At 39.9% G+C, this 15,873-nt stretch overlaps 2 protein-coding genes and 2 non-coding genes across 6 annotated transcripts; all 4 read right to left on the reverse strand.

The window, feature by feature from the left end:
- Nucleotides 1-55: 55 nt before the first annotated feature.
- LOC119501453 (60S ribosomal protein L3) lies at nt 56-10,466 on the reverse strand. The gene is made up of 10 exons (XM_037791820.1): nt 10,461-10,466; nt 4,007-4,036; nt 2,799-2,991; nt 2,362-2,530; nt 1,856-1,991; nt 1,466-1,652; nt 1,074-1,336; nt 880-975; nt 634-753; nt 56-186 (listed from the first exon to the last, which is right to left on the reverse strand). Exons 2-10 carry the CDS (start codon nt 4,007-4,009, stop codon nt 142-144), a joined length of 1,212 nt encoding a protein of 403 aa, XP_037647748.1. The 5' UTR covers nt 4,010-4,036; nt 10,461-10,466; the 3' UTR covers nt 56-141.
- On the reverse strand, nt 262-393 carry LOC119502586. Its single transcript, XR_005210109.1, has one exon. It is a non-coding gene; the product is annotated as a small nucleolar RNA SNORA54 (small nucleolar RNA).
- Nucleotides 1,717-1,809, reverse strand: LOC119502590. Its single transcript, XR_005210113.1, has one exon. It is a non-coding gene; the product is annotated as a small nucleolar RNA U83B (small nucleolar RNA).
- On the reverse strand, nt 4,848-14,989 carry slc25a39 (solute carrier family 25 member 39). Of its 3 annotated transcripts, XM_037791821.1 has the most exons (12): nt 14,635-14,981; nt 12,494-12,599; nt 11,616-11,675; nt 11,380-11,430; nt 10,601-10,710; nt 10,442-10,509; nt 9,731-9,855; nt 9,464-9,637; nt 8,737-8,846; nt 8,373-8,454; nt 7,024-7,104; nt 4,848-6,187 (listed from the first exon to the last, which is right to left on the reverse strand). In XM_037791821.1, the coding sequence occupies exons 2-12, from the start codon at nt 12,588-12,590 to the stop codon at nt 6,069-6,071; spliced, it is 1,077 nt and encodes a 358-aa protein (XP_037647749.1). In that variant the 5' UTR covers nt 12,591-12,599; nt 14,635-14,981; the 3' UTR covers nt 4,848-6,068. The 3 variants fall into 3 exon arrangements, with proteins under 3 accessions (XP_037647749.1, XP_037647750.1, XP_037647751.1); XM_037791822.1 differs by lacking the exon at nt 11,380-11,430 and having other exon boundaries at nt 6,006-6,187; nt 14,635-14,982; XM_037791823.1 differs by lacking the exons at nt 4,848-6,187; nt 7,024-7,104 and adding an exon at nt 7,122-7,524 and having other exon boundaries at nt 8,344-8,454; nt 14,635-14,989.
- Nucleotides 14,990-15,873: the final 884 nt, after the last annotated feature.

The raw sequence follows: 15,873 nt of genomic DNA on the forward strand, positions 1-15,873 counted from the left end.
GCCTACACATCTTAGTTTCAGGCATAGTCATTTATAAATTGGACATGACACATTCTGTGGGTTTTTGTTTTTTTATTAAATAACTCTGCAGAACAGGAATGATGGTGACAGTCAACACAGCAGAGACATTTGTTGAGGACTTCAAGCAGTCTCTTCCTTGATGATACGGTCCTTCTTGAGTGGTCCCTGTGAGAAAAGAGAAACAGGACAAAATCAGTTTTATGCCCCAATACTTAGTCTACATGTTGGCTCAGAGCAGCCAAATGTTCCCAGAGAGTGAACAGGGAGTAAGCACAAAACGTTGCTGCTCCCCTGCCTCACTGGGGCTCAATATGGCACTGGAATGGAACCCGTGTTCATACTGAAGACTGAACCAGGTTACGTACAGTGCGTGGAAACAGGAACTGAAGGCACGCAGAACAGACAGTATGGAGTAGTGTCGGCAATGTTTACATTTATTATTAGCCAACGTTGTGTGCTACATCCCATGTGGGGATGTTAAAGATAAGGCACACCAAGTATTTAATACAGGATTTCCTAAAGTATCTTCCATCATTGAATCTAAGCAGAGGCTAGGAAACTAAATATGATGCAGAGGGAGGTGATAGTATGGCTTTCAGTACAAAGTCTTACCATGAACGCCTTCTTCTCCTCCACGGTCTGGAAGCGGCCGTGACCGAACTTGGAGGTGGTGTCGATAAACTTGAGGTCGATCTTCTCCAAGGCACGACGGCTGGCCTGCACCAGCAGTGACTGGAAGAGAAAGGAAACACATTTAAGTTTCATGTTGGTTCAATTTAAACTTCCTGGTAGAATTTAGTGATTGTAACATTACATGCAGGCCATTTAAAAATAAATGCCACAACAATTTATCCTCACCTTGCGCAGAGTCAGCACCCTCTTTTTGGTCCCTACAACACAGCCCTTCACCATGACAAAGTCATTAGTCACATCTCCATAGTGGACAAATCCACCCTTAAAGAGGAAAGAAAAGGGGGAAAAGTGAGTCAAGTCTTCCACTTCAAGGTTAAGATGGTGTCAACTGAAGTCCAGGTTGCATGAGAGTCACTCACCAGGGGGTTGATGCTCTTGTTGGAAATATCGTACTCTGTCGAGGCGTTGTTCTTCACCAGCTTTCCATCCTTTGTGTGGAAGCCCTGGCCAATCTTGTAGATCTTCTTGTTGATCTCAGTACGGTGGTGGTAACCCTTCTGACCAGCACGGGCCACAGAGAAGGCCACACGGGCAGGATGCCAGGCACCAATACAGGCCACCTTACGCAGACCACGATGGGTTTTGCGGGGAAGCTTCTTTGTGTGCCAACGGCTGGTGACACCTGGGAGGATGAGAAACATTTGTTAGAATATAGTGACAGTTAATGCAGCCTACATATGCCTCCAAATGGACTTGAAAGTCACAAAGTACTTAATTCTAAAATACTACAAATAAATGTAGCTGCTCTTACCCTTGTATCCGTGACCCTTGGTGATACCAATGACGTCGATCATCTCGTCCTGAGTGAATACTGTGTTGACAGGCACAGCCTGCTCCAGCTTCTCACGCGCCCAGTCTACCTTGTCAGAGACGTTGCCGCCATTCAGCTGCACCTCCATCAGATGGGACTTCTTCTGCCTCAGGGGCAGCAGACGCATCTGCACAGAAATTAAGCAGAGGTCAGAACAGAGAAAATAATATGTACAATTAAACAGTTAGCTGTGTAGTCTCAGAAGGAAGGCAGCATGGAAGGTATCCTCATATGTGTCGGGCGCCATGCCTGACGCAAGATCCGTGGTCTCATCACTGACAGAATAGCCAAAACTTATCACCTCATTGGTAATCTAATACACGTACTAACCTGTGTGTGGCAAATGATGCGGATGACCTGGCAGTACTTCTTCATGGAATTAAAGTCCTTCTCCAGCTGCTTCTTGCCCTCATCATCCTGCCATTTCTTGCAGTACTTGGTGAAGGCCTTCTTCTTGGACTTGTACCTGAGAGCCCGCAGCATAGCAGGAGGAGAGAGGACAGACGGGTTGGCACAGGTCCTTCATAACCCCAAAGGGCCAGCGGAAGAACACAGTGCATAGCTGCTCGCACGCCCCTCCATGTAGACAGGGGTGCTGTACCAGCTAATGAGGGTTTTGGCTCATGGCACAGTTTCTAAGAAGCACTTTCCACTGGCCAGAGGAGCCCGGAGCTCATCAGGGCACATGGCGCCTGAGCGGAGCTGCCACAGGGGCAACCGTAATGTTAGACTCACTCAGTGAAAAACAGATCTTTATAATTTCCACTGGGCAACTAACACAGGCTTCAAACACATGCAATACATTCAGGTATCTATTATTCTGTGTAGCATCTCACCAGTTCCTGTAGAAGCGACGCTTGCACTCGTCACTGACGTGCTCGGCGAAGATGGTCTTGAAGGAACGCAGGCCGCGGGGGGTTTCGACGTAACCCACAACGCCGACCACGATCATGGGAGGCGTCTCCACAATGGTCACAGCCTCGACCACTTCCTTCTTGTTCACCTCTGCAGAGAAGTACATAATAGTTAAGCTTTACATTTACCAGAAGATCTTCTAAACTTTATTGAAGTATTCGTTAACTATTTTATGGTATAGACTGCGCTCAGTGCTCGACATTCAGCAAGGGGTATAAAGCCCATTATGTCCGCCCGTCGAGAGACTCATCATAGACAGAACACCATATATATTAATCACTAAATGCCCAATACAGATCCACAACCTTTAAGGTCCCAACTTATTATACTAATGTATAAATAATCTGATTCCACTCACTTGAGCCAGGTCGGTCGACCTCGCGGACGATGTGTGTCATGCCAGCCTTGTAGCCCAGGAAGGCAGTCAGGTGCACGGGCTTGGTGGCGTCATCCTTGGGGAAGCTCTTGGCCTTACCACGGTGGCGACGACTCCTCTTGCGGGGCAAGAAGCCCAGGGACCCGTGGCGGGGAGCTGAAAACTTACGGTGGGACTGTGGATGGGAAGAAGTCATGAGGTTAGCTGGTTCGCACTAATGAGCTAATCACAAGGTGCAAGTGTGTGCCTACAACATTTAGCATAGTGGGTCCCGCATATAGGGTGGTTGATATTGATTAAATCTGATACTGCTGGCAATTTTTTTTCATCCATGCATCCAAATGGAGTAAAAATGAAACCCCCATTTTCAAAGGGACCTTGTGGACAATCATCTCAGTGCTTTAAGACTAATGAAAGGACAACATGCAAAGCCTCTCCTCATAGCTTATGAACAACTGGACATATGATGATGACCCCTAGAGCTACTATGGAGGAGTGCAATCTTATTTATTTCTTTTTTGTTCCTTGAATTGTTTTCTACCCCCTTTTATTATTTGCTATTATATCATTTTTAAATTAATTGGTTATTTTTCCTATCCAATTGTGCCTTGTATGTTAGAAGTACTGAGTTTAGATTACAATGCCTTCATGTTGGTAAATTAATCTAAAATAAATAAAATAATAAATACAGGGTGGCCGTGTACGTGGTGCATGTTACTTGACAGTTCATTACTTAATTTAAAAGCAGAACGAGGTCACCTTAAAGGTAATTGCAAAGAAGTAGGAGTCAAGATAAGCACGCTGTTAGCATAGCTAGCTTAGCACTTGAGAGCATGTATGGTCAAAACTGACACATTAGAAAAACCGAGACGTCAATTCAGTTTATATTCAGTAGCCAGAAAATACAATACCACTGTGAACATATACAATAAGTGCTTTACTATGATATGCACTTAAAAATAAGAGTAGCGGCCTGTGTCAAGCTGCCATTTTGGCTCCTCAGTTGCCGGTATGGTTAACGTTATTAACACGAAAACTTGTGTTTATATCACAGTAATATATACAAGATATTCATAAAAACCTTCCATTAAAGTAATCGGCGTGTCTGAATTGAGTAAAACATAACCGATGCTTCAGATGTCAGACGGATTGCTGTTCCAGTGTTAACTGCGATGAGAGAGCACACTCACCATCTTGTCTCCAATCCGATTCAAAGAGACCTGTCTAACGGCAAGACGCGACTATTTATAGGAATATAAGATCTCGCGGGATTTAGCGGGACTATCTTCAGAGAAGACCCGCCTCCGGGATTTCACCCTGCAGATGTATTAAGGTCAAAAGCCACTAGATGTCGCTGTTTGATGTTACAAATTACATGACCAAACAAATAATAAATATTAAAACTTTTTTGTGTTTTATTATGTTTATTTAAATTGACTTAAATGGTACAATAGGAGATATGGTGATATTTTTTTATTTGCTCATTCAAGTGTTGTACATCTTATTTATGTTTATCTTGTCTTATTGTGCAATAATCTGGCAAAACTGTCATCTCATCAATATACATATTGTATTTTTATATTTTATATTGTATTAACTTTTATATTTTTTATATTTATATTGCACTATCTCTTTTTTTTATTGTATTATCTTTTCTTTAGTACCTATGGGATTGTCACAATCTAATTTCATTGTACTACACAATGACAATAAAGGGCTTGAATCTTGAATCTTGAATCTCATGTATTGATACTGTATTTTATATGATTTAGTTAAGAAACAATATGAGTTTAAATCAATTTACAATACAACTTCATTGTCTACCGAGGTGGAAAGCTGTATTTGAACTTGTGTATTTGATAATATGTACAATTTTGTGTTTGTTTTGTGTATTTTCTTATTTTTTATGTTATTGTTCATGCCCTATATTAAATACCCCATTCATAACTAATGCACATATTCAGTTTTTTTTAAATGATGGTGGTCATTTACAAACTCCCAAATACAGTATAAAAGAAACCACACATAGTATTAAATCAAGCCGTCTTAACATTTATTACCATTTCATTCATAAAAAACAAAGAGGAAATGCGTTTACACCTTTCAGGTTAAGGCAGCAATATTTTGCTTCATGATTCAGTGTTGTAGCAAGTTTTGATGTTTATTGTAGGCAAGAAATTCAAAGCCTTTCATCCACAGAATGCCATCAGGGGAAAGACTTTTGTGCTTTCTTTATCACATCATGATAAATTGACAACATTTTAAGTCAATCTGTGATATTTTTGGGAAGCTGGCTGCATTCTTGTAATATAATCATAGCATTAAATGCTATATTCATGCACCAATGAAAACATATCTTCCAAGAAGAATTTTGCCATCAGGCGTCATGTTTCGTATACTGTAGCTTTCATCCAATTATGAGAATAGAAAAGAAGCATACAATCAACAAAAATAAAAACATGTACTTATCTTTGTGATTTCATTTCAAAGCGCTTGTGTTGCAAATTTTTAAGTGCTACAAATGATTGAATCTATCCAGTACACAAAACAGATTTGTCAGTGATCTACTCAGATGTCAGAAATGGTCATGCTCTACTGCTACAGGAATGCAGGGGATGCAGTAAAGCTGATGTAGTGTGGACTAGTGTTCCTGTATTGAATGGAGCTGTAACACCATGCAGTTGGTCTCAGGCAATGCAACATGTGGGAATAAGAACATTTTCCACTGACTCATGCAACGGCACTGATGCAGTTTTAGCCCTTAAGAGGGTTTGAATTTTCCCATCAAGCATTTACACCCCTGTCCTGCACGGATTTACCATTATCAAATGAAAATGTGCACATAGGTATGATCTGTATAATATGACCCTTCGCTAAAGCATTGAAAAAACACAATCTTATTTTAAGATACATGTTTAAAGTTTACTCAAATAATCATCACACAAAGTCTGTGGTCCAAGAGCATCTCTCATTCTCCAGGGTTGTTGTTCAAGCTCAATATTGTGTTCATGGATGTAAAGTGTGTCTCAAGTCTTATCACAGTCTGAGTTAACATTTCCAGAGAGCAGATTTTCAGGTAGAGAAATTGTTGCTATGTGGGTGAATCCTCTTCTTTTATGTTCACAAAAAAAAAAAAATCCAATCCTGCCTGTTCCTCAAGTGTCTATTTGAGAGGACTTTGTCCCAACTGTCCTGATAATAATGTCTGTAAGTGCTGCTGTGAACAATCCCCTAGCACCACGCAGACAGCCTTCAGGATGCCAGTCGCTCTCGATCGAGGTTCATCTGTTGGAAGAAGGTCTTTCCAAATTCGTAGGTGCTTATCATGACAGCACAGGCTGGGGCCACTTTGATCACCCTGGGCATGAAACCTGGAGAAAATACAGATGTTTTCACTTCAGAGCAAAGAAAACATTTTTGCTTAAAGGGCGGGTCCATCTGCATACTCTTCCATTTTTTTCAAAAAAGCAGTGACGTACCGGTAGGTCACCAAGTAAGCTAATCAATAAGGTTATGAATAATGTGAACGCTAGCAGTAGCTGAGTCAGTTAACTGTGCTAATTTTGGAAATAACTGAAAGGGTTAGTTCGGATTTTTTTAAGTGGGATTGTAAATGATTTTTATGAATGGAGTCTGGTGGCTTTGCGATTTAACGGCTTCAACGGCTGTCTGATGCCGAGCTTTACCTCGCCATCGGACAGCCCTTTCCAACGGGGAACTGAAGCCGCTCTCTTCAGAGCCACCACACCAGATTCCATTCACAAAAACAGTACTTTAAACTCGCAGAACACAGGAGTTGCTGGTCTACCGCTGCCTCGATCGGTTAGTTTGTTTGTGTTATAGTGTGACTTTCAGATCTGAACTAACGTGGCGTCCACAGCAGTACACTGTTTAGCTTCCGTGCCGGTACTCCTGTCTGCTCCTCCAAACTGGGTGCATGCCGATTGCTATCTAAATTACTGTATGTAACGTCAATACAGGGACTATAAGGATGTGTAGCAGTGTCATCGTGCAGAGAAGTCAATCAGGTCACATGGGAAAAACATTTTGATGCCAAAACATACATATTTTGGCCTCAATTTGAATGTTTGGATTTGAATACATAAGGAACACCACTGGGAAGCTACAGAATTATATAAAAACCTCAAAGACAACAAAAATAACTAACCCGCCTTTTAACATAAGACCGTATACAGTAAGTGTGTACCTGCAAAAAGGCCCCTGTAGCCCATCTCGGCCCAGATTTCCTTCATTATGTGCCATGTGGATGTGGTTCTCTTTAAGGAGGCTAGAAGGAATGGGAATAAGTTACTGTTTAGAACACACTATACACACATAAATGTACATTTCATATAACATTAAGTACAGATATAAGCAGAGGTGGGACCAAGTCACTGATTTGCAAGTCACAAGTAAGTCTCAAGTCTTTGCACTCCTGTCCCAAGTCCTTAACTTTGAGTTTCAAGTCCTCGACAAGTCAGAATGCGCTCTTCCGTAAATGTAATGCCATTTTAACAACAAAGTAACTGGCACCAACTGGCGCTCAGTAAAGTTAGTTATTCATGGTTTTCTCCTGCAACTTGATTGGGTGCTGTCGGATTGTGGGATAAAGTGTAAGATAATCAGATGCAAGTCCCAATAATATTCACAAATATTCATAAAGAATCCAGAGTTCAACAAAAAAAACACAACTTTTCAGGGATTCAGCAATAAAAAACGAAAGATAGAAATTCAGTTTGTTCAGTTCAGCTCATTTTTTTCCCACACGAGTTAATTCTCTTCCCAAACAAATAAAGGGTCTCTGTTCAGTTTGTTTAGTTCCTTTATTTGTTCAGGGAGAGGATTTACTCGTGGGAAATAACAGAACTAAACAAACTGAACAGAGATCCTTTATTTGTTTGGGACTGTACTCAGTTATTTTCTCCTTGAGCAAATCCTCTACCTAAACAAATAGAGCGCTACAGGGATGACATATTTTTTGTAGGCCAACCAGGAAGTTAGCATCGCCCTGGTTCCCTCGACAAAAAGCCAATGGGATTTTTCCATTGGGTTTTGGATTATTGTAGAAAATAAGCTCTGTGTCAAACAAACATTTGTTACTTACACATTTTGTTCACCAAAATAATCTGAAAGGCTTCAAAATTCCCAAGTTGGTTAATTATTGATGTATTTTATGTCGTAGAACAAAACGTTAAAATTTCTTAAGCTTTGTATAGAGCTAAAATGCTAACTCATTTCCGGGTTTTAGGACTCATTCCTGTAGCACTCTATAAAGGATCTCTGTTCAGTTCAGTTATTTCCCCCTCAAGTAAATCCTCTTCCCAAACAAATCGATAAAGGATCTCTCAAAAAGTAAATAAACCCATCATCTCTGACGCTGTTGGAGGTACCTGTGGTACCGGGAAGTTGATTGTCTTCGTGCACACATTTTTTAAATAACATACTGTTTAATCTTTGGGCTTGGAGGAAGGTATCAAGTATTTTCAAGTCAAAAGGCTAAAGTCTGAGTGAAGTCACAAGTCACTGGTGTTAACACCTCTGGATATAAGCACAGACCTCCCAGAGTGTCCATTTCTCCCAGCTGGATCTGTCTCCGTGTCTTCACCACGTCAAAAGGCAGCGTCAGGATTGCGGCGATCTAGACACCATGACAGACAAAACCAGTCACCATTCATTAACGATGGCGCCACGTTTTGTTCACAACAACAACGACGCGCTTTGAATTCGCTACAGCTCTGAGGTGATAGTTAGAGCAATCCACCAAACTGACTCTCTCTGACCTGTTACACTATCCAGGGGAGTCTGTGTTTCTAAGTAACATCAAGTATATCATTAAAATAAAAATAAAATGGAAATACAATAAAGAAAGAATGGGAAAACTCTTCCCACATTGTCGTTACTTTAAAATGTGAGTACTTACAGCTCCAGAGACGGCTCCTGCTGTAAAGCTGATGGAGAAGTTGGCCTGAGTCAGTCGGGACTGTTCACACAGCCGGGCCTTTACCAGCTCATAGTTAAACCAGTACAACGCTGCAAATACACACAAACAGGGACAGCTTGTTTACAAATGTGTTTCTCTGTTCCACGTTACAGTCATTTTACACTCTCCCAAATAACCAGTACTGTTGTTTCTTTCATCTGGTCCCTGTTGAAGGTTTAAGCCTGAACGGTGGCTATAAAAAGTAGCTTTCAAGGGAGAAAAGTTTCAAAACATTCACATAAACTTTTCAAAGCACTCAGCTTAAGTTACTGCTTCACTGTCTATCCGTCTGGTCAGAATGTTTCAAAATCTGTCGTTTTTTCTGCAAAAATATGGTTCAAAATTATACTTCCAGCAGATTTTCAAGTGTTTTTAGCCATGATCTGATGAAAAGGCGACTATTTGGAACAAACTGGAGATATTAAATTACAGCAGACGAGTGAAATATGCTGCAGGAGAGGTTTGACAAGTTTCTATGGAGGATAAGATTTTTCCACTGTATGGTACATTTGTAACAAACATGAAGCAATAGTTTTACAACCAGATTTGAAGTCTACAGGGGATGAATGTTTGATTTTGCTATTTGTTATCTCTGTAACGACCCCTCTATTATTTAAGATTTGTCTTCTAAGTATTACTATACTGCATTCTGTGGTGCTGCTCTCACCAGAGAAGGGTACGTCTCTGAGGACGGTGGGTCCCCAGCCCCTCCACAGGGACAGCAGTCCGTCCTGAGCCACAGCAGAGCGGATACACACCCGCAGTTCGCTGTAGGACACCTGGCGGGACTGCATCTTGGTCCTGACCAGCTCCAAAGGGCTGATCACCGTCACAGCCCCCACTGCAACACACACACACACTCATGTTAGAAGGAGTCAAAAATACATAAAACATATTACAGTTAGGATATCTACGTGTGCTTTAATGGACTTACATCTGGCCAGGCCCCCAGCAACGAGAGGGATGTGGCTGCCCTGGAAACCCAGACCGTATCTCAGGAAGTCCCGCAGCTGGTCGTAGCAGGTGAAGTAGATGACGGTAGCAGGTACAGCCATAACCCTGTACACACACATGCATATGAACTAAGGACAGCACTGTACACTGCCAGATCAATGGAAAGTTCTTATATCAATAACGATGTAAATTTGTCACTAGAGGTAGACTGATATATAGTGATATTGGTCTTTTATTTAATAACTGAACACTTGATAGTCAGGGTTGCTTCCTGCTAAGATGGATGTTCACTCTGTTTACAGTATAATTAAATTCTTGGGAAAATACGTTTTGCTGCTGCCCCGTCCCTACCAGTACATTGCTTTGCTCCACACTGGAGGCGTGCCGACCTTCATCTACTGAAGTTAATACACTAACTATGGATAGGTACCTCATACCAGCCCACTTCAAAAAATCCAAACTATCCCTTTAACCCTCAAAGAATTTAATAAGTCTAAACGCTGTTTCCATTCAGATAAAAAAACATTTACAAAGGAAACACGTTATCCTTGTAATTACGGCACTCAAAATAGGAAAATGCTGAAATACTAAATATCAGAATAAAACAGCCATTAGCCACTCAGTATGTTTCTCACCTAAACCTGAATACAAGTATTTTAAATGTTTTCTTGATGAGAGTTTAGACACTCACAGTGTTGGTGGTAGTCCACTCCACAAAGATCTGAGTCCTTCGTGACGAGTGATTTTCACAAAAGCATCCTATGGAATAAACAAACAAACATACTTAAACACATGTTGTGTGCAAAAAAGACTGTGGCAAAAGCAAAGCTGTTGATGTAATTGTACTCACAAGTGTCCCACTGAAATGTGTTGGTGTTTTGTACCAGCTGGTGCAACTGGTTCCATTTTGACACACATAGACGTGATCCATCAGTCCATTACAATACAGGAAACATTTCCCTGTGAGAGACGAAACAACCAGTGGTCAGCAGAATATTGTATGACCCCAGCCTTCCCACCAGATAATTTATCAAAAACTAAAAACATCTTAAACAAGTATCTGAATATTAGTATGTAATCTGTTACATTCTCACACTTCCTAACCAGAGTTATATAATCCTTGTCAGAGCAGAGAAAGGTGATTAATAATACATGTGATGGCATTGACCACAGAGTCGCTCAGAAGATAACATCAGGGCTGTCCTTGTCCCTGCTTACTTTGCATGTTTATTTACAGCTGGTTAAAGTTTGACTATTGACAAAAAAATTCAAAGAAACTCTAAAAAAAGAATCATTTCACAACCTGCTCCTACTACTACAGATTTTTAGGTGTAGCTAGTGAACATTTGTTGTTTTGTGTTTCTTGAAGCTACCAAACTGTAGAATCTCTACCAACATGAAATGGTAGTTTAGAGCCAGGTACTAAACTGCAGCCACATAAAGAACAACTAAGACTAAAGGCAGGGACGTGAAACAAAAACATGCAGACAGAAAACACGTTACAGTTAAGGGATTCTTTTTTCGTTGGCAAGAGATGTTTATTAGTTGAGCATGTTTCCCCACACAGAAAGTTATGCTGGACAACTTTAGCAAGGTTTAGCATGCAGCGACGGCGGGTCAGATACTTACACTTGGGAGGGCGAATGACACCACCCCACGCAGTAGATTCACAAGCTAAAGCTACGAAACAAAGCAAAAGGCAGGACAGAGATGAAAACAGCACAAAAGACAGCTGACGCAGGGTTAGAAAAGCATCCAGATACACACGGCACTCAGACGCAGCTGTTAGTAGCAAAGTCAGTGTTTCAACAGCTAAGTTAATGTGTGATATAAAACCATAGAAGAAGACGAGCTCCTTGTCCTACCTTGGCGGAACGGTTTTTGCTGAGCCTGCAGCCTGATCTTCACAACGTCCAGCGGTGTGACTGGAAACACATTAATGAACAGATTCAATTATCATACATAGACATAGGTTGTGTCCAAAATTCCATACTAACATGCTATTCGGGATGCTAAAACAGTATGTGAGATATATTAGTATGTCCAAAACCAATACTATGCGAATTGCATAATATTTCCTGTGAAATATTACGGTATGCAAACACTGGACACTACGGTGGCATAAATATCCCACAATGCAATGTGGTAGTGATGACAACGATCATAACCGACGTTGACGGACAGCTCTGTAACGTCAATGACGCTTCAATTTAAGTCTAATTATAAGATTCCACTTTGCTATAGGCGTAATATGTTTTTGAAATTAGTTCAGACTGTGATTCCCACAAATTGTCGTTTGGTCACATGATGTTGGCATGGGTTAGTAGGTTGGAGGATGTAGTTTATGGTGTTGTTGAATTGTATTGTGTTATACTGGCAGGTGTTTCTATTATGTTGTCCTATGATGGTAGGCTAAATAACAGAAACACGTTTCTGTGTAATGTAGTACATTTCAACAGCACCACAAACACAGACACAAACACTGCTTTAAAACAGAACAAAAACTGAACAGCATAACCTTCATGAAAGAAGGATTTACTGCAGGACTTTTGTATTAAACTGCATTAGTTTTAGCTAGTTGTACCTAATAAACTGGCAACTGAGTGTATGACTTTGGTGACAACAAACCAATTGTGTGCACAAGACAACACATTGTGGAAAACTGTATTGGAAAAGAGAAATTACATTTATAAACATACAGACATAAGTTGTTTTTTTCTAGTCTTTGTTTCCATGATCTCACCAAAAATAGATGTGAGGAGGGCTCCAGTACCAGAAGCCAGCATCTGCTGCACTGGAGAGATCGCAGCCACGGAGCCGCTGACAGCCCGTTCCCCCATCCTGTCCACCTGTCAGACCAAAAACAAAACCCTTCATGGTAAGAACACAATGTACTGTAACTAAACTTCACTGAGGTGTTTTCTGACCCCGTCGAACCCTTGTAGCCAGGTGTCTTTGTCTCCTTGTAATGTAAAACAACTGAAGAGGAGTGCACGATCAGAAACCTAACACTGACTTTGTGTCCTGTTATGTTAGATAGCTGATAGTGTGACAGCTGCTCTTGAGATGCTCCAAGTTAGTGTCATGGCAACAAAAATTAGGTTAAGAAAAGAGTACAATGACTGCAATGTATACTATTGTCCTTCAGGAATAAGGCCAGATCGCTGAAACACACGGACCAATTATTACTGTGTAATACCCCTTTCACACTGAGGACTCAACCAGGGTTGGTTGTGTATATGAAAAGTGAAAAGGGTATAACAAAGTCAGATGTGAGCTGGGTAGGTCTAGGCGTAGTTGTTATTTTTGGGGTCACTTGAAACATTATGATAGCTTATCTACAATGTGCATGTCACCAGACCCACTCCCAACTGAGAGAGTAGGTAATAGCAGACAAATAAACATATAACCAGCCAATACTGAAATGGAACGTAAACAAATGTAGGTAACGCAATATATGTCCTCAGGGAAGTAAAATGTGCATTGAGGAGGATGTTTGGATAAGCAACAGTCATTTAAATCCTGTTCCCCTACCTGTGAGGTTGCCGCTTGTTCCCCCTGGCCTTTTGCTATTCCTGGACTTAATAACACTTTAGTGTGACAGTTATAGAGGCCACTTGGCCCTCAAGGTTTGTCTGGCTAATAAGCTGCTTTGCCAAACAACAACAAACATTTAGCTAGCTAAAAGCTATTTTTGAAGGAGACTAAGCATTATATACTTTTTTTGAGACCATATTCCACCCATGCAATGAGCCCTCCTCAAGATGTAATGTGGCTGAGAGGATGTTTGGGGTCTTCCTGTCGCCTTCACCTAAATTACACAACAATGCAAGAATGAACTTCAAATTTGATTACGTTTATGTCTATGTTTATTTATTTTGCACAATTTAAGACTATACAACATAACAAAAAAATTAAATGAATAATATAAAGTGCAGGAAGAGGCAAAAAAAAACACTGGGCTTATCTGAAGCCTCCACCTAGAAACAAGATTAATATAAAGAAATAATATGACTACATAATAGTGATAACAAACAATTAGGACAAGATATATATAATAACAACAATAACAATACAGTAAATATATAAAAAAAGACAAGTGTGTGTTGCATGGAAGTGTATGGTTAGTGTTTGTGAGGAGGATATTGATTTAAATATCTATAATATAAATAAATAAATAAATATATATATATATATAAATATATATATATATATAAATAAATATATATATATAAATAAATAAATATATATATATAAATAAATATATATATATAAATAAATAAATAAATATAAATAAATATATATATATAAATAAATATATATATAAATAAATAAATAAATATATATCTACATATATATAGATATATATCTGTTCATCAAGGCCTATGATCTCAGCTGACTCTTCCTACACATCACTCCTTTAATTACTTAGCTATAGTTTCTCCTCTGTGTTATTTATTAGTATGATTTTGTGTGCCCCCTTTGTAAAGCGTCCTTGGGTTTCTGAAAGGCGTTATATAAACCCAATTTATTATTATTATTATTATTATTATTATAAAGACTTCTGGGTAAACGTAACCAAACAACATTGTGAGTTTAACGTTAAGAAAAGTGATGGCACACTGTCCTTTTTCTCCACCATTAGCTAGCTAACTGCTTAATACACATTACACATTAGTATATCTTAACCCACAGGGTTATTAAGATACACAGGAGAGGAGGAAGTTTGCCAAACCTGTCCAAAACACGTGATGTAGCTAGCTAACTGTCAGCATGTGAGTGAAATTAGCTGGGTAGCTAGCTAGCATGCAGCTAGTCAATGCTAGCTAGCTAACGTTAGGTTTCCAGGCAACGTGTTTAAGGTAACAAGCGACCGTTACTCACCTCTACTGGAGCCGACAGTGTCGCTGTGAAACAGAGGCCTCGTCTTCACCCATCTCAGTCAATAGTAGCTACGTCGCTACATGTGAGAGCGTGTCGTGATGTAACTTATTCTCCATTGCTGATAACATGTTGTTGTTGGAGGAGTCGGCGCTAAAAGCTCGCAGCAGCAGCAGCTCGGGCTGTTTATGAGTAGCTATAAGTCAAATCTATATAAAACTACACTCAGCGATATAGAGGCAGGTGCCCATGTTGTGGATATCAGTGGTAAACTGCCAGGGTTCGTCTAACCACCGCCCCTCTTCAGCTGGGTCGTGTATAGAAGGGACCCCCTCAAATTGCAACTCTCGCGAGATTTGCTGCCCGACAATGCATAACCTATACCAGGGGTCAGCAACCTGCAGATCTGGAGCCACATGCGGCTTTTGAGATCCTCTCCAGTGGCTCCCTGTGGATTTATAAAAAAAAATGAATGGAAATGAATAGCTGTTTTTTTGTTTAAATTTCCAGTATATAAAAAATAAATCTGAGATTTCGAGAATAAAGTGATAATATTACGAGAATAAAGTGATAATATTACGAGAATAAAGTCATAATATTACGAGAATAAAGTCATAGGTTTACGAGAAAAACAGTCGTAGTATTATAAGAATAAAGTCATAATATTATAAACTAGTAATTTTACGAGTTATTTTCTTTTTTTCTTGTAAAGTTATGACTTTATTCTCGTTATATCACGACTTTTTTCTCGTAAAATTATGACTTTATTCTCGTAATATTACACATTTTTTTCTCGTAAAGTTATGACTTTATTCTTGTAATATTACGACTTTTTTTCTTGTAACATTACGACTTTTTTCTTGTAATATTTTGACTTTATTCTGGAAATCTCAGATGTTTTTTCCCTCAATGTGACCCTAATACTCCATCGTACATTTGCACTTTGGCCCTCTCTGCATTAGACTTAAATACTATATACTTAGAAGACTATAAACTGTGTTACTTTCATCACAATGATCAAATGCTTTGCGGCTCCAGACAGATTTTTTTTTTTTTTTGCCTAAAATGGCTCTTTTGATAGTAAAGGTTGCTGACCCCTGACCTATACTATTCAAGATCAATGCCTAACATTGATAATATCGCGAGAGTTCTGGTTCTGGTGCTGGTTCACTTCTTAGACACTACCAGCTGCTGCAGCTCTGTCTGGCGCCGCCTGGTGGACACGTCATTATAGCGCTGTCG

The sequence above is a fragment of the Sebastes umbrosus genome, chromosome 14, assembly GCF_015220745.1.
Source record: "Sebastes umbrosus isolate fSebUmb1 chromosome 14, fSebUmb1.pri, whole genome shotgun sequence".
Taxonomy (NCBI): domain Eukaryota; kingdom Metazoa; phylum Chordata; class Actinopteri; order Perciformes; family Sebastidae; genus Sebastes; species Sebastes umbrosus.